General features: G+C 36.6%; 2 protein-coding genes and 1 long non-coding RNA gene across 6 annotated transcripts in view; 2 read left to right on the forward strand and 1 right to left on the reverse strand.

Moving 5' to 3' along the window:
• FAM133A (family with sequence similarity 133 member A) overlaps positions 1 to 11447 on the reverse strand; it is a 53313-nt gene extending 41866 nt beyond the window's left edge. For 2 of the 3 annotated variants that reach the window (XM_060087332.1, XM_060087330.1), the window contains exons 1-2: positions 10981 to 11061; positions 10500 to 10569 (exon numbers count right to left, since the gene is read on the reverse strand). The gene's annotated coding sequence lies outside the window, so the exon portion shown is untranslated. Of the gene's footprint in view, positions 1 to 10499; positions 10570 to 10980; positions 11062 to 11359 lie in introns of those variants that run through there. The other variant, XM_060087331.1, reaches the window with a different exon arrangement.
• Positions 11448 to 11584: 137 nt separating this feature from the next.
• NAP1L3 (nucleosome assembly protein 1 like 3) lies at positions 11585 to 14202 on the forward strand. The gene has a single exon (XM_060086943.1). The coding sequence runs from the start codon at positions 11936 to 11938 to the stop codon at positions 13376 to 13378; it is 1443 nt and encodes a 480-aa protein (XP_059942926.1). The 5' UTR covers positions 11585 to 11935; the 3' UTR covers positions 13379 to 14202.
• A 4654-nt stretch (positions 14203 to 18856) lies between these two features.
• Positions 18857 to 27628, forward strand: part of LOC132482541 (uncharacterized) — a 229899-nt gene continuing 221127 nt past the window's right edge. For both annotated transcript variants that reach the window (XR_009530927.1, XR_009530926.1), the window contains exon 1: positions 18857 to 18944. This is a non-coding gene — a long non-coding RNA (uncharacterized LOC132482541). The remainder of the gene's footprint in view (positions 18945 to 27628) is intronic.

The following is a 27628-nucleotide window of genomic DNA, read 5'->3' on the forward strand; positions in this document are numbered from 1 at the left end:
ATACAAGAAAATATCTCAGTCCCCGTCCTAGGGAAATTTAAAATATACTTGGGGAAAGAACGTGTGTTTGTAAAAGAAATGTGGCTATGTGGTTCTGTTATAATGTTTATCAAAAAGTATACAAAACTTTAATGTAACTTCAGTAAATAAGCCCTGAAATAAATGAAGAGTTGAAGAACTACATCCCACTGGGCAAGCATTCCTGGAAAAGATAAGTTTAGTAAGGAAGTTAGAATTCACTGATAGAGCACTCACCATGTTCAAAGGATTTTTACATGTATTATGTTATTTAAAGCTCACCATGGTTCTATGAGGAAGGTACTATTAGTATCCTCATTTCACAGATAAGGATACTGGGGCAAAGGAAGTTGAAAGATTTGCCCAAGGTCACCAGATACAGCTTATGCTTATATGCACAGATCTGATTCCAGACAGTGGAGTATCACCAAAACTTTGGGATTAGAACATGGATAGGATTAGTATTTTCAGGGAGACTTTTCAAAACACTATGTATAGCATATATTAGAAGCTAAGGAGCAGCATGGAGAGCACTGTAAGCAGATTGGTCATGTAGTCTAATAATTCATGTAATTCTGTCTCTGCCATTTTTAACCTTTCTTCCAAAGAAGGTTAGATACATTCTCATGATGCAAGATAATGAAATTGTGTTAATTAGAGCATTTGGTTACCTCTAAACAAACAATGCTTAATTAGTCTTTTAGACAGACAAACATTGGTTATAAAACAAGACAGACAAAACTGGTCAATATCATAATTTTGAAATTTTGGTTACAACTGTTTTAAAAGAGTCACTAAAACACAGCTACGAATCTGGAGAGTTTATGGTTGCATTTCTTGTTTCTTTCTCTGTAGTAAATAGATTTTTTGATAACTAAAACAATGAGTTCATTAGCCATCCTGTTCATTTACTCGCTTGTAGTCAGTCATGATGTCATTTCCTCACCTCTTTTCTTTCATTGATGAGTTACAGAAGAGTGAAGAGTTAGCTATCTTCACCTTGAAAGTATTAATACTAAGTAGATTTGCTGAAGCATTAGTCTTTACTACATGATAAGCATGTAATTTAACTGAAAAGCCTGCCACAGTGGACAATAAACCAAGGATATTAGTTTTCACTTTAACAACAAAATGTGACTTTGGGTCACAAGGCAAATTTAACTTATCTTCTAAGTTGAAAGGTATGGTTCGCATATAAAACACAGCAACTCAAGCTGATTAAACTTATTAGCCTTGGCCCTGGATCATACATAACTGGGATAGGCATCCCTATGCAGCCCTGTGAATGGTATAATAACAGACAGCACTTATAGAACCTTTATGGATATGAATAAATAATTTACACAGATTAGCCCCTTAATGCTTATGTAACAACCCAATAGGGCTATTCCTATCATCATCCTCTTTTTAAAAGAAAACTGAGAGTTGGAGATGTGTGACGTCTAGAGTTATACAGACAGTAAGCGGAAGGATTTAAATACAGGCAGTCTGACCCCAGAGCCTGTGCTGTTGCCTGAAACCCAGGAAAATGGAGCGGATCATCATAATGCATCATCCTGGGTGTCAGTTTTACTCAGGGACCAGGAATCTTATATAAAAACTATGTCAATAAATTAGGGAACATAAGTCAAATATTGAAAAGAAACGTATAGATAAAATGTATAGATTTCAAGGGAGTTTCCTGCTTTCAATGGGTAGCTTCAGGTCATATCTTCAGGCTCCTTGAAGTACAGGTTCCTTTGCTGCTGGGGATAATAAATGGAAAAATTCCTAAGATATTTTTCATTTAACTGTGGATTGAATACATTGGCATTTACTTTAAGCTCTGACCTCCCAGTGTTTGGCTGTTAACCAAATAAAGTCATTAGGCATGTTAAATTTAATGAAAACCATCTTTTTCATTAAACTAGCTTGTTCTAGTATACCTTGTCAGTTCAAGCTAAGTCTCTTGTAAGTCAGAGGAACTTGAGTACTGATGCCCCTATAGGTGCTAATACCATGAGGACATAACTATTACCAGAGGAATGGAAAGTGGCCAGGGCTGTCACTTAACTCCAGTTCTAGTGCCTCTGTCCAAGAGTTCATTCACTTCTGTTCATTAAAGATGGTACAGTAGAGTGGTTAAGAACTCAACTTCTGGAATCAAACCATCTGGTTTCACATCCGGGCTTTTTTTATTATAAACTGTATGACCTTGAACAAGTTATCCACTTAGTCTCAGTATCCTCATTGAGGATATGATACTAAGGATGAGATGAAGATGTCATACAAGGATAGTATAAGGATGATAATGAACCCCTCAATGGGTTCATTAAAATACTAAAAATAAAGCACTTACTCCAGTGTCTGATACATGAAAGTGATAAAGTTAGTTATTATTATTCAGTGACAACTATGTATACTTACTATACAATGCTTATGCTTCGGGTAATCATCCATTATTAGAGGACCTGAACAATCTTTATTTACTCCTTAATTTGCCCCTAAACCAAAAACATTAACATTTGTGAAAATGACTTTTTGCATACATAATAATATATGTAAAAGTGTGTCAGCTGCAGAATTGTTTGTAGTGACGAATACATGGAAAGCCCTAGAATGTCCATCTAATAAGGAAGGCCTCAGTTTTCCCAGTCTGTATAAGGAGATTGGACTAGATCATTTCAAAATCCCTTCCACTTCCAACAAGGACAATATTTTCACCAGTTGTTAGTTAGGCTTGACACCAATACTCTAAGCAATAGAAATGAGACAGGAAAGTCTAAGGTATTAGGTGGGTATTTAAAATTAAGTCACAGTGCACAGTACTCTACAATTAACCAACATGTAAAAAGTTAAAAAATATGTTATTAATATCAAGAACAGAAATCATTATTTAACACATTGGGAGTTATTTTATTATATTTTAAGATGTATGTAATTAATTGTATGCAAATTTTACACTCTTAACCTTTATAGTGGAATAAAAAATAAAAGGTATCAAAAATAAACATGAGATATGAGTTTGAGGTTTAGATAATGAAGATGAATAATTTAGGACTATCAGGAAGTTTGAAAGCTCTCAAGAAAGAAAGGGGGCTGTGTGTGCTGTAAAACACTAAAATAACACTTGGTTTGAATTTTATTTAAAATTGTGTTGATTTTTTTTCTTTGAAATAACAGGAGACATTCTGTAGGCAGACAATGCCAAGCAGGATGAGTGGCTATTTGACTTTAGAACTATCGGGACCTAATATTATTATTAATATCAAGGAGTTGCCAACATCCATGAAAGTTCCACCCTCATGCATATTTGAGTTGGAAAATCTCTATTTATAGAGTCCCATGCTGTTTCCAAAATAGAATTCACAGTATAGTCACAAAGAAATGCTATGAGTGGCTTGAGACTAAGAAAGGTCCCTTTACACATAATCTTGATCAATAATATTATGAAAAATAGTAAACAATGTTGAATTTGAGATCTATGTGCCATTTTTAGCCCCATTTTATTTTATTTATTTATTTTAAATTAATTTTAACTAATTAATTTTTATTTTTGGCTGCATTGGGTCTTCACTGCTGTGTGCGGGCTTCCCCTAGTTGTGCCGAGCAGGGCCTACTTTTCGTGTGGTGCACAGGCTCTTCATTGCGGTGGCTTCTCCTTGTTGTGGAGCACAGGCTCTAGGTGCTTGGGCTTCAGTAGTTGCAGCAAGTGGGCCATAGAGCGCATGGCTTCAGTTGTTGTGGCCCGTGGATTCAGTTGTTGCAGAGCACGGGCTCTAGGGCACACGGGCCTCAGTAGTTGTGGCGCATGGGCTCAGCAGTTGTGGCTCACAGGCTCTAGAGCGCAGGCTCAGTAGTTGTGGCGCAAGGGCTTAGATGCTCCACGGCATGTGTGATCTCCTCGGACCAGGGATCAAACCCGTGTCCCCTGAATTGGCAGGTGGATTCTTAACCACTGTGCTACCAGGAAAGTCCATAGCCCCATTTTAGAGAGGAAGAATAGAGGTAATAAAAGTGAGTTAGCTTGCCCAATATCTAATACAACTAGTAAGAGGAAAAATCAGGATTCAAGCCCAGCAATTCTGACTCCAGAACCTGTACTAAAATCACTTAGGTCATAAAGTCTCACTAAGGAAATCAAACACTGAAACTTGATTATTATTGAGATTCTACTCTTTTAAACTCTAAGAAAGGGTTTTTAAAGTTATGTGTATGTTGTTTGATACAAAAATGACCATCACCTCTGAAGAGCTGTGGAATAGGTATTTGTTCCCACCAGGAGGAATATCTGCAATTCTGTAAGACTTACTTTTTCTCAGAGGATGCACTTAATCAAATTAATTAAATATATTTGGGCATTCTGGATGAAAAATTGCAGAAAATATCATTTGTGCTTGTTCTACATTGTCCAAATATAATACAAAATTTAGAAATAGTTATGGTAGTCATACATACATGCATGGACATTGCTCACCATTCAAATCCTTTGAATTTTTCCTCCCTTTTTAGTCGAATGAAATAAAATGCTTCCAAACTTGCAATTAAAAAGGTTTGTTTTATTTAAGTTTTTATGTGAGAATTCTTCAAATGAGTACAATGGGCACAAGATTCTTGAGTGTCCTTGTAAAAGTGTTTCTCTGTGATGTGGATTTACATTTTTGAACAATGTATGCTATTTTTAAGTTGAAAACTAGCATTAGAATAAATATCCAAATTAGTAACTGATTTTCCTTTTCTGCTATTGCATTAATTGTAACTGTTCTCTTAAATTACATGCAGTTAAGTTTATAATGCCAGAAATGTAATTCACAAATATTTCTTTTTAAAAATCTAATGTTATGGGGGAATATTCCATTTGTGTCAAAAAAGGTTATGCATGTTCATTGGTACAAAGTTTGATATGTTTATTAAATCAAGTTTCTTAAAAAAATAAATAAAATGTTATAGCTATATACTATATTCTATTCATTTGTGTGTACCCTTATTTTAGGAATGAGTATGGAATGATATAATTTTGATTTGAAAAACAGTAGTGTGAAATACTAACCAATTTTTATTACTATTCCTTTTTAAACGACAATTTATTAACAGCTTGAAAAAGCTGTCTATTTAATTTTACCAAAGAGGTCTCTCTTAACCAAGGCGAGAAAAACAGAGGCATTATTTGTACTCTTTTTTTTTTTTTTTTCTATCTTTGCAGTACGCAGGCCTCTCACTGTTGTGGCCTCTCCCGTTGCGGAGCACAGGCTCCGGACGCACAGGCTCAGTGGCCATGGCTCACGGGCCCAGCCGCTCCGCGGCCTGTGGGATCTTCCCGGCCCGGGGCACGAAGCTGTATCCCCTGCATCGGCAGGCGGACTCTCAACCACTGCGCCACCAGGGAAGCCCTATTTGTACTCTTGAATAATGCTAGCTACCATTCCTGTGGCTGGATTATAGACAGCTACACACTGGCAACTCCAGAAACTAGAAGAGCATTTGATGTTTCTTGTGTTGATTGGTTTTCTAGGTTATTACTGTTGTTATTTGCCTCTTTCTCTCAGATATTTGAGAGCAGAAATGAAAGGCCAAGGATGAAGATCCACCTTCTATAACTGTCTCCACTGCAATGAAATTCCGTTATCCTACAATTTGGTTCTATTTTCCTCTCAAATAGATCTAACAAATATTCACCAAATAGGTGATTAAAATCAGTGCAAAAGGGAACAGAATAGAGAGTACAACATACACCCACACATATATGGACAACAAATTTTTGATGAAGGTGCAAAAGTAGTTCAGTAGAGAAAGGAGTTTTTGTAACAAATGATGCTGGAACAGTTGGTTATCCATTTGCAAAAAAGAAAAAAAAAGAATTTCAATCCACATTTTCTACCACATACAAAAATAGATCAGATTGAAATATAAAACCTAAATGTATAAAACTTTAAAAAAAGATAGAAGAATATCCTTGTGACCTTGGGCCAGGCAAAGATGATACCAAAAGCATGGGGACCTAGGGGCAGGACAGGAATACAGACGCAGACATAGAGAATGGACTTGAGGACACGGGGAGGGGGAAGGGCAAGCTGGGATGAAGTGAGAGAGTAGCAATGACATATATACACTACCAAATGTAAAATAGATAGCTAGTGGGAAGAAACCACATAGCACAGGGAGATCAGCTCGGTGCTTTGTGACCACCTAGAGGGGTGGGTTAGGGAGGGTGTGAGGGAGGGAGATTCAAGAGTGGATATGGGGATACAAAAATACATATAGCTGATTCACTTTGCTATACAGCAGAAAGTAACACAACATTATAAAGCAATTATACTCTGATAAAGATGTTAAAAAAAGCATGGCTCATAAAATGAAAAAAAATGATGATATATTGGACTCTATCAAAATTACAAATTTTTGCTCTTTGAAAAACTGTGAAAGGCACTTTTTCAGTTTTTCCTTTTTTTTTAAGAGGATGAAAAAAATCATGGATTGGGAGAAAATATTTGCAGAGCTTATACCTGATAAAGGACTTGTATCCAGATTAGAAAATGAATTCTCAAAACTCAATAGTAAGACAACAACTTAATAGAAAAATGGGTAAAATATGAATAGATACTTCAAAAAACAAGATAAGTAAATGGTATATCAGTACACAAAAAGATGTTCAACATCATTAGTCATTAGGGAAATGAAAAGTAAAACCACAATGAGATACTCTTACATACCTATTAGAATGGTTAAATTTAAAAAGACTGACCATACCAAGTGTTGGTACTCATAGTGGGAATGCAAAATTGTACAATCACTTTGGAAAAGATCTAATTTCTTAAAAGTTAAACATACACATACCATGTGATCCAGTCATTCCACATCTAGGTATTTTTCTAAAGGAAATGAAACTATATGTCCATACAAAGAGTTATACGCAAATTAACATAGCAGCTTTATACATAATAGCCCAAAACACAAAACACAAATGCCCATCAACAAATTGTGATATATCCAAGCAATGGGTAACTACTCAGTAACAAAATAGGAAAATGACTCCTTATGCACATAACAATACGGAAAAATATAAAAATAATTGTGCTAAGTGAAAGAAGATAAGCAAAAAGGGGATATATTGCATGATTCCATTTATATAACATTCTAGAAAATGCAAGCCAATCTATAGAAACAGAGAGATGATCAGTGGTTGCCTAGGGACGGCGTAGGGCATGATGAAACTTTTGGGGGTGATAAAAATGTTCATTATATTGCCTGTGGTGATGACTTCACAGGTGTATAGATTTATCAAAACTTAGCAAATTGTACACTTTATGTATGATTACATCTATTGCACAGGTGACCCTCGAACAACTCGGGGGTTAGGGGCACCTATCCTCTTTACAGTCGAAAATCTTGTATAACTTTATAGCCTGCCACAGTATCCACAGTTTTGCATTCAGGGATTCAAGTAACTGCAGCTTGTGTAGTACTGTAGTATTTACTGGAAAAAATTTGTGTATAAGTGGGTCCATGCAGTTCAAACCTGTGTTGTTCAAGGGTCAACTGTACTTCAATAAAATTATTTTAAGAAAGAATTAACTTGTTTATTCAGATAAAATCTGTCTAGATGAACCAAAAAAAAAAAAGAACACCAAACAATAAGTCCAAAAATAAATGAATTTGCAATGCTTGGCTTCTTAAACATCTACAGCAAAAGATAATGCTACAGCAGTTTTCATTGTGTATTATGTATGTGTGTTTGTGTGGCAGGGGTGGTGGGTGGGATTGTGCACATGTTCATAACAGGGAAGGTGTAAACAGATGTCCAAGAGCCATGTTCAGCTTGGAATATACCAATAGATTCTGTGCTAAGCATCATCTCATGTAGAACTATGAACATTTAACCTTCCAAAAAGAATATTACAAAATAATGGAACAGAGATCATATTACTACACAAGTAATTTATAGATAGCCTTATGAAGAAAAATAGCGTATTATATGCTAGCACAAATCCTTACAAAAATAGAAAAAATATGGCATTATACATAAATTATATTCATTATATGAATATAAAATTTATTTTCTTTTAGGGACCTGACATTATAAAATTAAGTTAACTAATAGACCAAAAAAGCTACAAAAATAAAAGTGTGTTATGAGATACCTAAAGTATTGCATACACACCAAAAGTAGACCGTTGTTAGAAAAAGGCACCTAAAATCTATGGCTTGGGACAACAGACTTCCAATCAAAAATCAGAATAGCTCATTAATATATTATCTTTGTATGAAGTTTATTTACAAGATTTTTTTCTCTTTTTATTCTCCCTGTTCCATTCCAAACTTTTCTGTATTGGTGTGAATGATTAAGTATTAATTCTTGAAAAGCATCTAAACAAGCCTCTAAGTAGATAATTTGAGGATGAAAGTTGTAGTTGAGTCACATTTGTCCAATATCATAAATCAGAAGAGGGGTATTTTCTAAAGGAGTCACAGTTGTCTTAAATCAAGGTCAAAATAATTTTACCCTTAGGATTTCACCACTGATTAGTTTCTTTCTCAATTCAGTAGAAAAACAAGCAAAGGATATGAATAAGCAATTCCCAAGTGGACAATAAACATATGAAAAGACATTCAATCTTACCAGTAATCTAAGAAGTAGAAATGCATAATAATAAGAAATTAATTTGGAGATGTTTATTAAAATGTGAATAGTGATTATCTCAGCATATTTTGAGTTATTTTAAATTTCTTATTTGGATTTCAATGTACTGACTTTTTTCAACCTATATTATTTTCAGGAAAGATAAAGTTATTAAAAAACTGCCTCAGTTATTTTCAGATAAATTATGGACAATGCATCAGAAATCAGAACTCAGAAACAGAACCAAACAATTTAGTTAATACAGTAAAGGTGGTATTTCAAATAAGTGTGAGACAGAAAGATTATCAAATAAGTGGTACTAAGAAAATTAACTAGCTAATAAAAATACATTAAAAAAGTCTGAATTGGGCCTCCCTGGTGGCGCAGTGGTTAAGAGTCCGCCTGCCGATGCAGGGGATACGGGTTCGTGCCCCGGTCTGGGAGGATCCCATGTGCCGCGGAGCGTCTGGGCCCGTGAGCCATGGCCGCTGGGCCTGCGCATCCGGAGCCTGTGCTCCGCAACGGGAGAGGCCACAACAGTGAGAGGCCCGCATACCGCAAAAAGAAAAAAAAAAAAAAAAGTCTGAATCCCTAACTCATTGCTAACTCCAAAATACTAATTCTTGTTGGTACAAAGTTTAACATGTATATGAAACCATTAAGGTACTATAAAATATAAGTGCATTCATTACCAAAATACGTCCATCATTTTAAAGGAAAATAATAATCTGTATAACAATATTTACAGCATAACTTCATTGATTTAAGTCATTATTTCCATAGTATATGTTTTAATTAAAATTATAAAATGAAAGGATATGCACCCAGTAAGTTATATTCAGCATTATATCATCATCCTCTACCACAGGTGCCTGGTACATGGCAGCCACAAAAATATATTAGTTGAATGACTAAATAAATGACTCATGCATTGTTGGTGGGACTGTAAATTGTGATAATTTTTCTGGAGAGAAGTTTGGCAATATGTATCAAAGAGTAAAATAAGCATGCAACTTATTCCAGCACTCCCATTTCTAGGGATTCATCATATGACTAATTTTTACAAGTGCATATAGTAGGTATACAGGGGTAACATTTTTATAACAGGAGAAAATATGAATGTTAGTGGACAGATGGTTTGGGAAGTAGCTGCCCTACAATAAGGAATCTGGTTAAATAAATTAAGGCAAATATTTCCATGGAATATGCATCTATTTTAAAATAAGATGTTGATCATTTACTATGAAAGTATAGTCACAATTAATTGATAAATGAGCAGATTACAAGACATAATATGATGTCACATAGATAAAACAGTATATATAAACAGGCAGGTGTGAATATGTACAAAGAAAATTCTGGAAAGAAATGCATCAAAATGCTAACAATGATTATCAAATGATTAAGATTGTGCTTTTATTATCATTGGAATTTTCTATATTGTATTTTTCCTTACAATGCTTACATACTTTGACAACCAGGAATAAACAATAAAAGTAAATTCATTTACAAAATAGAAAATAAAAGTGTTTCCTAACTTTTAAAAAATATGACTAAATGACTAAGCACAAATCCTATAATAAAAAGGTAACATAAGGGTTAATCTAACTTTAATATTTTCCTCACTTGAAATGAATAATTCATCATATTTTATATTTTAATTTGTTACTTGTATTCTATGAGCAGGTTTAGAAAGTGAATGTGATTAATTAGGTTATTTTCTACATTAGCATTCCAAATCACCTCCGTGGATTTTTCCGCTTCCATAGAACTATTAAGATATCTTCCAATTAAGTCTTTAAAAGACTATACCTTGTGAATTTTTATTCAAACACAGATAGGTAATTCTTGTCATTCATAAAAATGGGCTAAATATGTTCCTTACCTTTTAATGAAAAGTAAACACTGGTCTTTTTGGTTGTACCAAGGGAGTTGTTCTGTTGCAGAAAAGAATCCTGTAAATAAAAAGAACAGATACTGTTTTTAAACTTCATTTTGCAAAAGTTTATTCATATATTACTGGACTTGTAAATCATACTTTAGTATGGCTAGAATTTTGCAGTGTTAGAAGGAAACTGGTGGAAGATGACAATGTAAAGAACACCCTGAAAGAGGATGCAGTTTCATCCGCACAGATTCCCCCTCCCGTCCTGCTATTCGTGGAATTGAAAACTGCTGCACGAAAGTATAGAACAAACCGTCTGCTTTTAAATAATACTACTTAACATTTGAATGCCCTTTTATTTTATCTATAAGGTTGTTACAATCATTGAGAAGGACTACGTGGCAAATCAGCAGCAAGGATGGGGTCTATTACATGCCAGCTTAAAAAGAGAAATATAGTAAAAATGGTGTAACTGACTCACGGTAACATGGGTTCGCAAACCTTGTAGATGGATATAAACCAGGCTTGCCAAACATCACAGACAGCACTTATTAAAACTGCTACGTGGAATGCAATATGCCTGCTTTCTAGCCCCTCCCCCCTTCGCCAATAAACGACTCCCCCTTTTTCCCCCAGTGTAAAAATACATGCTCATAGAACAATTAGATAAAAGAAAAAGAACTTTAAAAATCATCAATAATCACACTACCCAATGATGCCACTTGGAGCATTTTCACCCAATTTTTTAAAAACAGATTTTTGTTACGAGGCCCCTGACAAACCAAGCGGGAATTAAGGATGAGCGGATGGGAGAAGAATATTCCTCTTCCCTTGTTAGGAATCATGACTAGTATTTTTACCTCATATCTAAGCTTTTTTTTTTTTGTAATTATAAAACTATAAAGATAGAATTTTGAGGGGGGAAAAAACGTCTTCCAGGGGTGTCTGCCTCAGCAACCAAGGAGCGTCTGGGAAGGAGGGAGGAGCCTGGAGGGGGGAGGTGCGTTTGGTCACTCATTGGGCTGAGGGATTGTCAATCAAGCTTGCCCAGCAAATGAGGTGCGAGCTGAGTGCACACTGGGAACTAAATGAACGAGAGGTCTGACTGTGAGGGGAGGGGGCTCGAGATGTAAGCAGTGAAGAGATCTTGGGGTCTTGCACTGCGCCATTCGGCTGCGGCACGCCTCAGTCCACCTCAGCTGCAGCTGGGAGAGGCCTTGCCTTCGCCGCTCTCTCCCAGGTCTCCGCTGCCGCTGTCACCTCCGTTGCGATCTCCTCGGCCCAGCCGCGCCCCGCCCCGCGCTCCTGCTGCCTTCACCGCTGCCAACTCCTCAGCCCGAGCCTCCGCCGCCGCCACCCAAGCATCCGTGAGTCATTTTCTGCCCATCTGTGGGCGCGCGGTAGTCACCACCCTAAGAGGTGTACAGGCTTGCAAAATGGCAGAAGCGGATCCTAACAGGGTCTTGGAACCTGCCGCCCAGGGGGTGGATGAAGAGATGGTGGCTAGCTCGCCTAGCGATTCTGGGGAAGAATCTGACAGCAGCAGCTCTAGCAGCAGCACTAGTTGCAGCAGCAGCAGCAGTAGTAGTGGCAGCAGCAGCAGCAGCAGTAGCTGCAGCCGCTTCTATAGAAAGAGGAGGGTACCTGGGCCTTCCAGAAGTGCGCGGCGGGCTCCGTCGGGTAGAAGTTTCGTGGATCAGCTGCCTCGGGCAGTTAGAAATCGTGTGCAGGCGCTCAGAAATATTCAAGATGAATGTGACAAGGTAGACGCCCTGTTCTTAAAGGCAATTCACGATCTCGAACGAAAATATGCCGAACTCAATAGGCCTCTGTACGATCGGCGATTTCGAATCATCAATGCAGAATATGAGCCTACGGAAGAAGAATGTGAATGGAATTCGGAGGATGAGGTGTTCAGCAGTGATGAGGAGGTGCAGGAAGAAGGCCCTAGTGAGATGCCTGCCTTAGAGGGTGAGGAAGAGGAGGATGACCCGAAAGCAAAACCTGAGGTCAAGGCTGAAGAAAATGCAGCTCCGAAAAAAAATCCCGAGGCAAAGGCTGAAGAAAAAGCAGAGTCTAAAGATGCTCTGGAGGCCAAGACTGAAGTAAAAGAATATCCGAAAGAATCCCCCCAGGCAAAGGCAGAAGATAAAGAGCAGCCTAAAGTAACAGAGGCTAAGGCAAGGGCTCCAGGAAAAGAGGCTCCTAAAAGAGTTCCTGAGGTCAGGCCTAAAGAAAGAGCTCTTAAAAGAGCTCGCAAGGGAAAACCTAAAAGAGAAGATCCTAAAGGCATTCCCGACTATTGGCTGACTGTCTTAAAGAATGTTGACAAGCTGGGGCCCATGATTCAGAAGTATGATGAGCCCATTCTGAAGTTCCTGTCCGATGTTAGCCTGAAGTTCTCAAAACCTGGCCGGCCTATAAGTTACACATTTGAATTTTGCTTTCTACCCAATCCATACTTCAAAAATGAGGTGCTGACCAAGACATATATAATAAAGTCAAAGCCAGATCACAATGATCCCTTCTTCTCTTGGGGCTGGGAAATCCAAGATTGCAAAGGCTGTAAGATAGATTGGAGAAGAGCAAAGGATGTTACAGTGACAACCACCCGGAGTCGCAAAACTGCTACTGGAGAAGTTGAAACCCAGCCAAGAGTGGTTCCTAATGCATCATTCTTCAATTTCTTTAGCCCTCCTGAGATTCCTGCAATTGGAAAGCTTGAACCACGAGAAGATGCTATCCTTGATGAGGACTTTGAAATTGGTCAAATTTTACATGATAATGTCATCCTGAAATCAATCTATTACTATACGGGAGAAGTCAACGGTACCTATGATGTTGGTAAAGATTATGGAAACAGGAAATATCGAAAATAAAAAAGAGTCTGCATGAAAGAATTTTCAAGAATCTCAAATTTCAAGCAGAAGTGAAGTAGGTTTATATAGTCTTGGAAAAAAAAAAAAAAAACAAACAACCTGCCCTGTAACCTCAGCACTAGTATTCCTCACAGTCTTGAATTTTCGTACTTTCTTGGTAGCCTAAAATATTGTCTTAAAGTGTCTAAGTATCAGTTTATTCTATCTAGCCTGTTGTAGTATAATATTCTTCAAAATATGTAAACTGTTGTCAATTATCTAAAGCATGTTAGTTTGGTGCTACAAAGTTTTGATTTTTGTGAAGTCCTTTTGTCATGTTCCTATTAGAATGTAGCTGTGAAAACTGTCAGAATTGTTAACTGAGACAAATATTTGCTTGAAAAAAAAAAGTTTCTGAAGCATCAATGCAAATATATTTTTTTTCTTTTTCCAACTCAGAAGACTAAGGGTTTAAATCTGCTTGTACTAGCCTTCATTACTTTGCTATAGAAATACAGTATTATACTAACTAAAACAGTGCATTGTGAAACTTGACCGCTTGAAAAAAATTAGCATACATTTAATAATGTTCATCAAGACCATATATAATATGACTGTGAGTTTGTTAATGTGCCATAGTGGTTTATAAATTTAAGCATAATGAAGTTATTGTTTACCACTGAGGTGTTAATATAACATAGTATTTTTAAAAAGTTTGCTCATCTTATCCTGTGTAACTGTAAACTAAAGGTACTAACCACATTTTCTTTGTAATATGTTCTACTTTGTCTTTCACTGGAAATGATCACTTTACATCATTGGTATTTTTTTTCATGTTCTTCTATTACAACCTAAAATAAATACATGTCAAAATGTATCGTGCTATAAAAATCTACCATTTTTGCCTCATTATAAAAAAATATGGTGCTTATTATAGAAAAAGTCGAGAATCCTTAGGAAAAGGGACATTTAAAAATATATAATTATCAATATAATGAACATTCTGATGCATTTCACAGATCTTAGCTCTTTTTTTGGTGGATACACATTCCAGTGATTGGAGAGAAATGGGACGGGGAGAAGGACTAAGATAGGGGAGAGAGGAAGAGGAGGGGATGAAGGAATGGGGAGGAGGGTTGAAGTACAGAAAGTGGGGAGGGAGAAAGGAGAGGGAGGGTACAAGAGTGAGGAGGGGGGTGGAAGGAGAAGAGGGTGGGAGGGAGGAGGAAGGGAAAGGAGGGGAGAGAAGGAAGGGAGAGGGGAGGAGGAAAGGGAGGAGGGTGGGGAGTGGAAAGGATGGGAGGAGGTAGGGATGGAGAAGAGGGGAGATAGGCAGGAGTGCCTCACCCAGAAAGGACATCCATATAAGTTGTTGTCTTCACTTCCGGGAGTAGGATGGGTAAATGACCCAGGCCCACCTTCTACCATGACTTGGGAAGAGGTCTCATTCCCATGTGTGGTTTATTTTTCCTTATAGGTGACATTATGCTTTCACCAATTCTGCACTATGTGGTTGGTTACAGAGTAATTTGATCCGGAGATTTTGGTTTGAATTTATTGTGAGAAGGAAGCCCCTTAAACTCAGTTTACCAAAGAGCTTTGTACTGGGCACAAAGTCACAAGCACAGCAAATAATATTTTATTTCACATCTGCCATTTCCCCAACTGCATATACTTTCCTCCAAGACCTTACAGGAAAGAGCTGTGGAAAGAGGAAGACAGGATTTTGGAATTTCTGGGTCTCTAGGCATAAAAGTACCTACTAGTCTTCCCAGATCCCACCATATATGTAGTTTAGTATTTTGCATTTATCCCTGCTTAGCAATAGTCCCCCCATGTATATAAATGTAAAAATATTCCAACCTATGAGATAGATATTTAATCAATCATGCATGTTTGGATATTTAGGTCACAATTTATACAAAATCAGGAAGTAAATTATTGCTTTTAGCAATAGCAGTGATATTCTGAGAGTCACTTTTTTGTAGTTCTGAGATTTTTGCAACCATCAAGGAGGGGTGTGGTAGCAGATTTACTTATAAGTCTGTGCCGAATCGAAGACTATAATAAATAGCATGTACCTGGCTCACTGCTGCAGAGGTTCTCAAATGGAATATATACTGTGCTTGCCAGACATCACAGACAGTAGAGCCCTTAAAACTTCTACATGGAATGCAACATCCTTATTTCATCTTAGAACACTTACCGAAGTAGTTAGCCCCTTCCTGCTCTGTATTTTCCAATGTTAAAGGAGCGCATGACATTATAGAATATTTGCAAAATAGAAGGAGAAGTTCAGATAATAACAATTATTCAGTGTAGATAATAAAAATTATTCAGAAGCATACTACAGGAAGATATGCCCTGTATGTATAATAGAATGGTGTATTTTCTCCCAGTCCATCACTTTGATTAGGTTTTATCACAAGCTCTTGTCTCAAATCAAGTTGGGTGGGTGTAAGAAGCTAATTCGAAAGACAACTTATTTATTTATTTTTTAAACATCTTTATTGGAGTATAATTCCTTTACAATGGTGTTAGTTTCTGCTGCATAACAATGTGAATCAGCTATATACATATATCCCCATATCTGCTCCCTCTTGCATCTCCCTCCCACCCTCCCTATCCCACCCCTCTAGGTGGTCACAAAGCACCGAGCTGATCTCCCCGTTCTATGCAGCTGCTTCCCCCTTGCTATCTATTTTACATTTGGTAGTGTGTATATGTCAATGCCACTATCTCACTTCGTCCCAGTTTACCCTTCCCCCTCCCTATATTGGTATCTTTGCCTTTTCAGGTTAAGTCTGGTGGGGGTGGGGGTGGGGAACGGGCAGGTGTCATGGATTTTTGAATCAGTAAAAGCTAGGATTCCGGAAATGCAAACGGTGGGTGGTGGGTGCTTCAACCACCTAGGCTAAGTCACAGGTGAAAAGAGCTGGGAAACCCGATGGGCTTGCACGTTCGTTGGGCTGAAGGTTTGTCCATCACACTCGCTTAGCCAATGAATGATGCCAGAAAGAAGAGCTGGGTGGGAACGAAGCTCCTGGGCTGGGTGCATGGGCCTGAGAAGAACTGTACGGGGTCTTCCTCGGTGCCTTCTTATCGGCGAGCTGTTTCCTTTGGCTGTGATTCAAGGCTGAGGTCAGCCGTTCCCTTCTCTGACCAGAGCCCGACCGAAGAGGTCGTCACCTCCTCCGCGCTGCAGTCGTCCCCGCCTTCTCCTTTGTGAGTTTTTGCCATCCTGAATTGGGCATTGAGCGTCCAGGGTCTTCATTCTAAAAGTTTGTTCTTTTCCTGTAAGGTGGCAAACTCAGATAAGAAGGGGTTTTCCTAAGCAGCAGCAGAGACTGCTGAAGAGCTAAGTGAAGAAAGGGACCACACGGATAGTCAAATGATACCAGTGCCCCATTCTGACGGGGTCTAACGATACAGGTGTCCTTGCCCTCAAAAGGCTTCAGGGGTCAAGTGATAAGATAGAAGCTGAATTTGAAAAGGAATTGCACGCTCTTAAAAAGGATAAGTCCTCACTTGATTAGATGTTCGTGCCCACCAGCGTAAGGATTAGGACAACCTGCAGTATAATAACTTCAACACACTTATGCATTACTTCAAATTTTATGTTTTGTGTTTTTTGTGAAGTATATCTTTTAAATTTAAAAATGAAAAATTTAAGTATTAAAACACATGGCATTTAGAAATATACTTCTCTTCAAGAGATCTGGAACACAACACATTCTCTAAAGCCTCTATGTAGTTTAGTCCTTATGATGTCCTTTTATCATATAGGTTTTAGAGAGTAACTGGTAAAATTATCAGAACTCTTCACTGAAGCTAATATTTACTTGGGAAAAAAGTACTTTAAAGAGCCAATTCACGTGTGTGTTTTGCCTCACCTCAGAGGTAGGAAGGGTTTAAACCAACCTGGACCCGGTGTACCTTATTGCTGTGCTGTAAATTATTTATTATGCTATGGTACATTATGAAATTTTATGATTTGCATAAAGTAGCATAGAGTTAAGAATTTTTAATAACACATTAATATCAAGTCTCCTAGATTACTTATCTTTTTGAATTTTGCCTGACAGAGGGATTTATAAAAACATAATGGAGCTGTTATTTCCTTCTGTGTTGCTAATAGACATTAGTGTTTATAAGTGGTTTTCTCATCTTTTACTCATAAGTTATGTAAACAAAGGGGATTAGGTATATTTTCTTTGCAGTATGCATCACTGAAAGTTATCACTTTATTATTATTTTATTACATCTTTTGATTATATTTGATTCCAAATTTTCATTATAGAAAATTTGAAAAATATACTGAAAAGTATAAAAATTATTTTAAACAATTCTACCTTCAAAGATAACCACATTTCCTATGAAAAGAAAATATTTATATCTATCTTTATTAACATAACTACTATTCTATTCCTTTCACTTTTCACTTAATATATTTTGGAACCCTTTCTATATCAGTGCATGTAAACTTCATTCTGTTTAACATAATATACCATAATGTATTTCATCAGTTTATTATGGGCATTTAGGTTAGGAGCATCTTTTTCTAACTGATTGGTAATTGTAACCACTGTCTATGAATTAAGGTAAAATGTTGCATATAGTGAAATATTTTACCTTTGGATTTTGTTCAGTTGTTTTTTTCTTTATTTCCTGCAGAAGTGTTTTAATGTTAATAAAGTCATATTTATCTTTTTTTCCCCCATTACAGATTTTGGGTATTTAGTTTAGAAAGGCCTTTCCACACCAAGATCTTTTTTTGTTTTTCTGTAATTGCTCATACTTTCTTAGAGTACTCTTATAGTTTCATTTAAAGCTTTAATCTTTCTGGAATAAGTTTTATGTAAGGATTGAGGTAGCTATACCACTTTTTTTTTCTCTCAATATAACTAATCAATTGTTTTGACACCATTTATTGAATATTGAATATCCAATGTAATTAATTTCTGCCTTGATTATATAATCCATTCCCTTATGTGTTTGGGCCTATTTCTGGACTGTTCTGTTCAGAAGTGTTATTCTTGTGCCAGTATAAATATTCTAAAACAGAAATTTCTCATATATATTTTATTATCTGATAAGAAAAGTTCCTTATAAAACTTGTTTTTAAGATTTTTTGGGGGAATATTTTCACCTATTCATTTTCCCAGATGAACTGCAGTATCACTTTTTTTCAGTCTCCCTCACTAAAGCCTATGGATATTTTGATTAGAGTTTGTTTGATTTTATAGATTCATTTACAGAGAATCAGGAATTTCATATTATTCAGTCTTCTTATCCAAGGACAAGCTGTGTCTTTCCATTTAATCAAGTATTTTAAATGTTTTTCAGTAGAATTGTAAAGTTTACCTATTAAAATAGGCTTTTTAAAAATATTCTGAACCTGTTCTTCAGTTTCTTCTTCCTTTGTCTACCTTTTGCTTATGCTGTTCTGCTGCTTATTTTTAAATCATCTGTGCTTAGGCGTTGTCCCTTTTTTTCCAGCTTTGAATGGGGACAACTGTTTGCTGAAGTGTGATGTGTGAAGAGGTAGGAGGAAATGAGCTTGAGCATCTCAGAAGCTTCAATTCAGGTTTGTCTCATATCATTGTTTCCGAATTGTTATATTTTCTGCTGGAGGCCATTTCAGTCTTCAGTTTATGCTATTCTCTCCTTTCTCAGCCCTCACCAGCACCAGCTTTGGATTGAGCAAGTCAGCATGACTCAGTGAAATGCCTTGAGTTAGAGGTGTTCTGTGGCAATCTTGTAGTTAATTTCTGCTCAGTGGACTGGCCAGGATCTGTAGAGTGACTTGTTGCTTGTCTCTCTCCTCATACTGAAGCAGTTTCTAAAGGTTCTCAGAAAATGAAGATGATGTGCTGGTATAATTTCTCCTTAACTCCAGCTCCCCTTTTGTTCTGTGTTATGGAGCTGTTTCCCTAAGGGGTCATTTCTTGCTGCTTTCGACATCTGACGTCTGCCACAGTTCTAAGTCAGATGTTCAGAGCTTGAACACTTAAGGGAACAGCAAGCATTAGCTCAGAGTCCTGCTTTTTTTGTGTGTGTTCAAATTTCATTGTAAGTGGAAGAAGGTCTTTCCAATGTGTGGCTTGGGATTGTGGCTATTTCTTTGACTTGAAGATTATTTCTGCCTTTAATTTTTATTCTGATAATTCTGATACATGGGCAGGATTGAAAACCACAGAGCAATGTAGAGAGGAATCTCTAAGAGGGGAGGGGCTATGTCGTGTGCTCTGAATGCATTGACCTCAGAAAAACTCTTTCTGCAGCACAGCTATTAACAATTCTCCTAATTTATAGTGTTCCTGAAATACCAGTTTGGTAAATTTGGCCTTGGTCAAATAGGGAAATTAGCCCGGCTTTGTCTATTGGTAAAAGCATCCTTAATCAACATGTAAAAAAATTTTATTTTGAGATAAAGTTGCAAAAATCATACAGAAAGTTGCAAAAATAGTACAGAAAGGTCCTGTGTACCCTCCATCCAGCTGCCCCTAGTGGTAACACCTTACATGACTATAGTACAATACCCAAGCCAGGAAATTAACATTGGTATAATCTACAGACTTCATTCAGGTTTTGCTAGATTTTACATGCATTCCTGTGTGTGTAGTTCTTTGTCATTTTATCACATGTATAGATTCATGGAACTACCACTAAAATCAAGATTCAAAACTTTCTTCTGTCCCTAAATTCTGACAACTGTTAATTTGTTCTCAAACTTGAAATGAAAAAAAATATACAGATTGCTATATAAATGGATTTATATAGCATGTAACCTTTTGAGAATGACCTGTTTTCACTCAGCAAAATAACCTTACGATCCAGCCAAGTTGTACCTGTATCAGTAGGTTGTTCTTTTTATTGCCGAGTAGTATTCCAGTGTATTAGTCACTGATCTACAAATCTTCTGTAGAAGAGTAAAAACAGGTGGAAAGGAAACAGGACCGCCAGTGGCCAGAATCTCCCATAGGGACAGAAGAAGAAATTACAAGGTCCTTCTTCCTAAAATCTGAAACTGAAATAGTATCAATAGAAAATGCTTTTGCAATGCTTACTATGTACTAGGACTATACAAATTATTATTCATGTAATCCTTACTACCGTATTATTAATTAGGTACAATTATTATCCCTATTTAACAAATGGTGAGACAGAGGTACAGAGAGGTTAAGTAACTTGTCCAAACTCACACAACCAGTAAGTGACAAAGCCAGGCTTTATTTATAGTTGGCAATCTGGCTCTAGTCCATGTGCTTAACTGCTCTATTATTCCACCTCTCTACCATGCTATACCACCTAGAGAAGCACTGTCTTTGTCCATCCTCAAGACTAGATAGGGCCCAAGGGAAGCAGCAGAGAAGAAATAAGTACAACTGGAAGAAAAGAGGATGCTTATCTATAGAGGAAAACTGAGACTCTCCACTTACCTAGCAGTGGTGCCCCCGAATCCACTTTGTAGCTCATGTCTGAGACACCTTATCAAACTTTATAGCTTAGTGAGACCACTGGGTAAGGTTGAGCCCCTAGGTCATATCCATCATATACAGAGGTATCATGAGAACTGGCTTAATAAATTTCTATTTCAATTAAATATAGGTGATCCATTACTGTTAAAGATTTCTTTTACCTTTCCAACTTCTTATATTTTTATCATTCCCTGTTTTCCTGTAGTTAGCAGCAATAAAGAGCCTTTAAATCAATAGGTGTAACAAGGGAAAAGAAGATGAAAAAGTGGTTTACTTCTAAGCATCCTTGAGCAGAACCCAGAGGAACATTTACAGGAATTGGGCAATATAGAGGATGAAAGCACGGATTTGAAGTCTAGTAGTCTTGGTATTGACTCCCACTTCTGTCACTTATTGGCTGTGTGACCTTATGCATGTTGCTTTGCCCCTCTAATCTTCATTTTTCCTATCTCTAAAATGGGGCTGTTACCTGGCTACTTGATAGAATTATTGTAAGGCTTAAATGAGATATTATTTATCAAGCACTTAGCAGAGTGTTTGGCATGCAATGATAATTCAAATAATAATTTATTGCTATAATTAGGATAACTGAGTTTTACTTGGTAATTCCAGGTAAAGTATCATGATACTAAAGATGTTGAAGTTGGTATTAACTCATCCAGGTTTGTCTGTCTTCAAAAACAAAATCCTCTTTCCTTCATGGATTTCATGTAACTGCTCCTGTTCTTTCTTGGATTTTTCCTCCCTAAATCAATAGCTCTGTACTGATTCCTGGTACACACCTACCTGTCTGCATCCTCCCTATATCTTCAGTCTTTGAAGGTCAATTTGAATTTTTATCCATTCCTCCCAAGGAGTCAGTACTTCACCAGTTTGTTGCCTGACCAAAAGTCTATGACATAAACTCTTTTCTTTAGTAATGTTGAATACAACTGGATCATTTCCAGACCCCAGGCATACAAAAATGTTTGTAAGATAGTGATTTACAAACTATTTCCAGTGTGGAATGCTTTCCTCACAACCTCCTCTAGTTTTGGCAAGGGTATTAACTGGGGACATACAAGTCAGATCAGTGGGGTTTTTTGCCATGGTTTTTAAAAATGTTCTTTTGGTCAGGAAATTCATTTATAAGAATTGCTTGCAGAAGTTTAAGAGAACACAAAAGGTGAAAGGCAATGAATGGCATAGCAGATGGCATCTACTTAAAACATTTGCACTGCACCCCATCAGAAATGAAATTTGAGGAAAGTGAACATCTTTCTTGTAATATTTACCTTAAACTGTCACCACTATTTACAACTTCAGGTAAAATATCCCAGTGTTAGAGCTGCTGAAATTGGTGTTAACTCGCACCAGCTTGTCTTGCTTTAAGGGAAAATGTCTCTTTAAATACAATAAAAATAAGGATTATGGGAATAAGATGCATTACTTACAATTATTTAGGTGTAATTCAAGTTTTAACAGAGTTTGTCAGTCTCTGGATTGAAAGACAAGTAAAAAATAATGCACCAGAACAAATATATAACTTAATTTTTTTTCATTATTTTCATTATTTTTGGGTACGTTCAGGGTGCTAGGAAAACATTTTAACAAGTGTAATATACTTTTAAATATTGGAAAAGTTGGATTTTCACAACATAATTACTGTGTCAGCAGGTTGCCAATTAATTGTTGGAAGTTCTTTTGCAGGAAGACTACATCTGCAGTTAATTATGCTGAAGGGCTAGAGAAAGAATGTAGTTATTTAAAAAAAAATTGTATAGATGATGAGGCTTTACAGAAATGAATCCTGACTTTTTCCAATTGAATCTATACTAAATGAAGAATCTCTAAGCAGCACGTGGGAAAGTATCAGGAAATTTCTCTAGCTTAGGGATATCCCTGGTTGATTTTCTGAACAGCTGTTTTGGAAATAGGTTTTTTCAGATGTTGTATTTAAGTTTGTTTAGCTTGTGTTACTAAATATTCCCACTAGTATAATTATTAGTGATGTCATGAGGAAGCAAGAGCTCACAAATGGTATTGGCATACCTCAACTACCATAATATTTATATGTGAAAAGAATATTGTTTTATTTCACATAGAAACACTGATTTCATATTAAATATGGCTTAAATCTCTGTATTATCCTAATATTATCATCTTCTTTAGTAAACCCAGCGTTTGTGTATAGTAAAGTGCAGTTGAGTCAAAGTTTTGTTACTCAGGGCAGATTAGCAAATTTTCACCCACTAAAAAAGTATTAAGTGATTTAAAGAAATACTAGAATTTGTTGATGTTTAAGATCCTTTTTTTTGCCTCTCTTCTCTATCCAGCAACCTGATTTGTGATAATTTTCCTAAGGGTAACTTGTACCTAAGGAAAGGTAAGAGAGAGAATACTAGGTGACATTTGTCATCCAATTTTAGGACCTGTCTTGATAGTTCCTATTTACAACCATACTAACACCATTTATAAGACAACATATAAGAGGAGTGACAAACTTAGGAGAAAACTATTTGTAAAGGAAATGAATAAGCAATTCAGAAAAATACTTTTATATGTATATTAATCTTTTGGCTAATATATATGAAAAATGCTCACCTACGTTACTAATAAAAAAGATGAAAATTAAAATAACAAGATACTGTTATTTACCTGTTTTGTTGGCAAAAGTAAAATTAAAAAATTCCCATCATTGTTCTCATAATGTGAAGAAAAGGCCCAACCATGTGCTGCAAGTGGAAAGGTATAATGGCACACATTTTTCAGGAGTGTGACTTGGCAGTACTTAATAAAAGCCTTTAAAATGTGCATACTCTTTGACCTAGCAAATCTTCAAGGAATTTATCTTAAGGAAATAATAGTGAACAAAAACAGTTACAAGAGTGTTCATTTCGGTGTTGCTTACAATACTACTGAAATGTCTGAAACAATTTAAATGTCCAGAAAGAGGGGATTCAATTTATAAGCTATTGTTTATTCATACAGCTGAATAATGTAAAGGCATTTAAAGTAATAATGTAGATCTATGCTGACATTGAAACATAGCTAAGATAAATTGTTTAATGAAAAATGTCTCAAAACTATAGAAATGTATGCATATATATGTAAATTATGTGTAGTACACAAAAATATTGATACTGGCTATCTATATGTAATGGAGTTTTAGATAATTTATATTCATGATTTTTAGTATTCTAAATTTTATATAATGATCAGAACTTACTGTTGTGATCAGAAAAGATAGAGCAGGAGAAACAGGAACATTTTAGAATTATAGACAATTATGTGGAGCTGTAGAGTCAGAAAACAAATAAGGAATTGTGAAGGTGCTATATAGGCACATATTTGTGCTATGCAATACTGGAAACTAACTTTTGAATAATATATTAAAAGCATATGCACAAGGGTTGTTTCCTTCACAGTGGTCACCTTAAGAGCAAACACTTATTCCAATTATGCTGACACTAACAGAATGTTAAAGATGATCTACTTCCTCATTTCATAGGTGAGAAATCTTGGGCTCATTGCATCTAAATACTATCTAAGGTCACACAACAGCTAGGTAATGGGAGGTTCACAAAACCATGATGCTTTCCCTTTCCATTTTTTTGATAATTAACTATTACTATAAAATCAAGTTTTCCAAACTCTCTGACCTTCAATGGCTGATTTTCCCTTTAAATACCCAAATAACGTAGCCTCAGCCTTCCTTCTCTCATGTCACCTAACTAACCTAACGAAGTAACCTAGTCTCTGCCCAGTTTCCTTTCCCAAGTACTTCCAAGAAACACTAGAGAATGCTTGGTTATATGTTCCAAAAGTATGTCTGCTGGTCACTTATCAGTTATTTCTTAGAGCAAGTGCTTCAGACTTTTCCACTGGTCAGATTGTGCTGTCTTACAACCGCTTCTCCATGCTGCTGCCTCTTACCCCAATCCACATTACACTAAGAATTAAGACATCACAGTAAAAAGTAAATCCTTAAAACACAGTTCATATCTCACTCTTATGCTTAACAAAACTTTAGTGACAGTTTGGGACTAGCAGAAGAAAATTATCGGACAGAAAAAGGAAATTTTCAAACCAGCCATCAGAGATCCACTGTCTGTGCCTTTGCACAAGGGTCCCTGAATTGCAGTCCTCCCTGACACCATACATGTTGCAAGTGCCAACTTTTTTCCCACACTGGGGCCTCTTGACCCCCTCCTTCTTTACAGGTGACTATTGTTCCCATTGTTCTTGAAGATTTGAGAAAAAAGAATTATCTTCCTCTCTCCCAGTCAGAGGACTATTGTCTTCCCAATGGGAAAGTTGAAAAACTCATTTACCTCAGCAGAAACTCCATCCTTGCCACAACTGGTCTAGCCACCATGTTCCAGATAAAATAATTTTAATAGCACATTTCTCAGTCTGGATTCTTTATATGTATGTGGAGTATGTGAACTTCCTTCTGTGACCCAACAAAGGAGTTTTAATTGCAGGGCCTAAACCATCTTTTCAGCTGCTTCTTTTTCTCTTTGTCTATTTCAGTTTGTCTCTCACTTTTTCTAGTGTTCTACTTTCTCCATAACTTTGTCTATCTTCACTCCTCCTTCTCTTCTCTTTTCACATGTTCTCTTGCTTTTGGCTTCCTAGACAGATGATTAAGTCAATTTTGGCTTGGCTACCCCTTTTCTATCCCATTTTTTGATGCTTAATGTATTGAATACTATAATCTGTAAAGATGAATTGGAAGTCATAGATGGGGGATTCTTTTTACTTCTAAATTTTGTATGATAAATTTACTAATTAATCTGGTTCTAAACATCTCAGATGAGGAGGTGACTATCCAACAGATATCACTGTCCTCATAAAGATACAAAATAAACTAACAGCAGAACCCTCAGTGGCAGACAATGCCTGAAAAAATTTAAACATCCCCAGTATAGAAATCAAAACAGAGTATATTTTGATGTTGAACATAGTTCATACCTTCTTTTACATTCTTTACTTTAAGACTTCAAGTTCTCTTGTTAGTAATTGATAGGGTATGCTGTCTATAGTTGCTAAATAAGTGAAACAAGTCTATGACTTTTATTTTAAATTATACTAAAGTAAAAGGAACCCAACTTTTTTTCCTCTCTACTCTCCCTTATTCCACTCTACAAAATCACAGAGGATAAATCAGGAAAGTCTTTCCCTCCTCTAACCCTCAGAAGTTACTATTTTCTCTTCTATTCTTTTGAAAATAATAACTTTATTGATAGATAATTCACAAACATTACAATTTACTTTTATGATATACAATTCAATGGTTTTTGGTATATTTACAGAGTTGTGCAACTATCACCATAATCAACATTTTTCATCACCACATAAAGAAATCCTGTACCTACCAGTGGTCACTTCTTATTTGCCCCAGTTCTCCCTTCCTCCAGCCCCAGGCAACCACTAATCTACTACCTGTCTCTATAGGTTTTCCTATTCTGTTCTTATTTCTGTTTTTATGAATTTACCTGTTCTGAATATTTCATATAAATGGAATAATGTAAAATGTGGCCTTTTGTGACTGGCTTCTTTCACTTACCATAATGTTTTCAAGGTTCATCCATATTGTACCATATGTCAATACTTCACTCCTTTTAATGGTCAAATAATATTCCATTGTATAGGTATATCACATTTTGTTGTATAATGAGATGACATTTGGGTGTTTCCACTTTTGGCTATTATGAATAATGCTATTATTAACATTTATGTGGACATATGTTTTCATTTCTCTTGGGTATATATCTAGAAGTGGAACTGCTGGGTCATGTGATAACTCTGTTTAACCTTTTGAGGAGTTGCCAGACTGTTTTTGAAAATGAATGCATCATTTTACATTCCTACCAGCAATATGTGAGAGATCCATTTCTCTATATCTTTACCAACAATTGTTATTATCTCTCTTCTTGATTCCAGCCATTCTAGAGAGTGTAAAGTGGTTTCTCAATATGTTTTTTATTAGTTTCTGCTTTATAACAAAGTGAATCAGTCATACATATACATCTGTTCCCACATCCCTTCCCTCATGCATCTCCCTCCCTCCCACCCTCCCCATCCCACCCCTCCAGGCGGTCACAAAGCACCGAGCTGATCTCCCTGTGCTCTGCGGCTGCTTCCCACTATCTATCTACCTTACCTTTGGTAGTGTATATATGTCCATGCCTCTCTTTTGCTTTGTCACAGCTTACCCTTCCCCCTCCCCATATCCTCAAGTCCATATGTTTTTATTTAAATTTTTATTGGATTATAGTTGATTTACAATGTTGTGTTAGTTTCAGGTGTTGTGTTGTGTTAGTTTCAGTTTCACAGCCAAGTGAATCAGTTATACATATATCCACTTTTTTATAGTTTCTTTTCCCATATAGGCCATTACAGAGTATTGAGTAGAGTTCCCTGTGCTATACAGTAGGTCCTTATTAGTTATCAATTTTGTATATAGTAGTGTGTATATGTCAATCTCAATCTCCTAATTCATTCCCCCTCCCTTTCCCCCTGGGTAACCATAAATTTGTTTTCTACATCTGTGACTCTAATATGTTTTTTGTTTGTTTGTTTGTTTTGTTTTGGTGTACGCGGGCCTCACTGTTGTGGCCTCTCCTGCTGCGGAGCACAGGCTCCAGACGTGCAGGCTCAGTGGCCATGGCCCATGGGCCCAGCTGCTACATGGCATGTGGGATCGTCATGACCGGGGCACGAACCCATGCCCCCTGCATCGGCAGGCGGACTCCCAAACACTGTGCCACCAGGGAAGGCCTCTAATATGGTTTTGATTTGAATA

The sequence above is a fragment of the Mesoplodon densirostris genome, chromosome X, assembly GCF_025265405.1.
Source record: "Mesoplodon densirostris isolate mMesDen1 chromosome X, mMesDen1 primary haplotype, whole genome shotgun sequence".
Classification (NCBI taxonomy): Eukaryota; Metazoa; Chordata; class Mammalia; order Artiodactyla; family Ziphiidae; genus Mesoplodon; species Mesoplodon densirostris.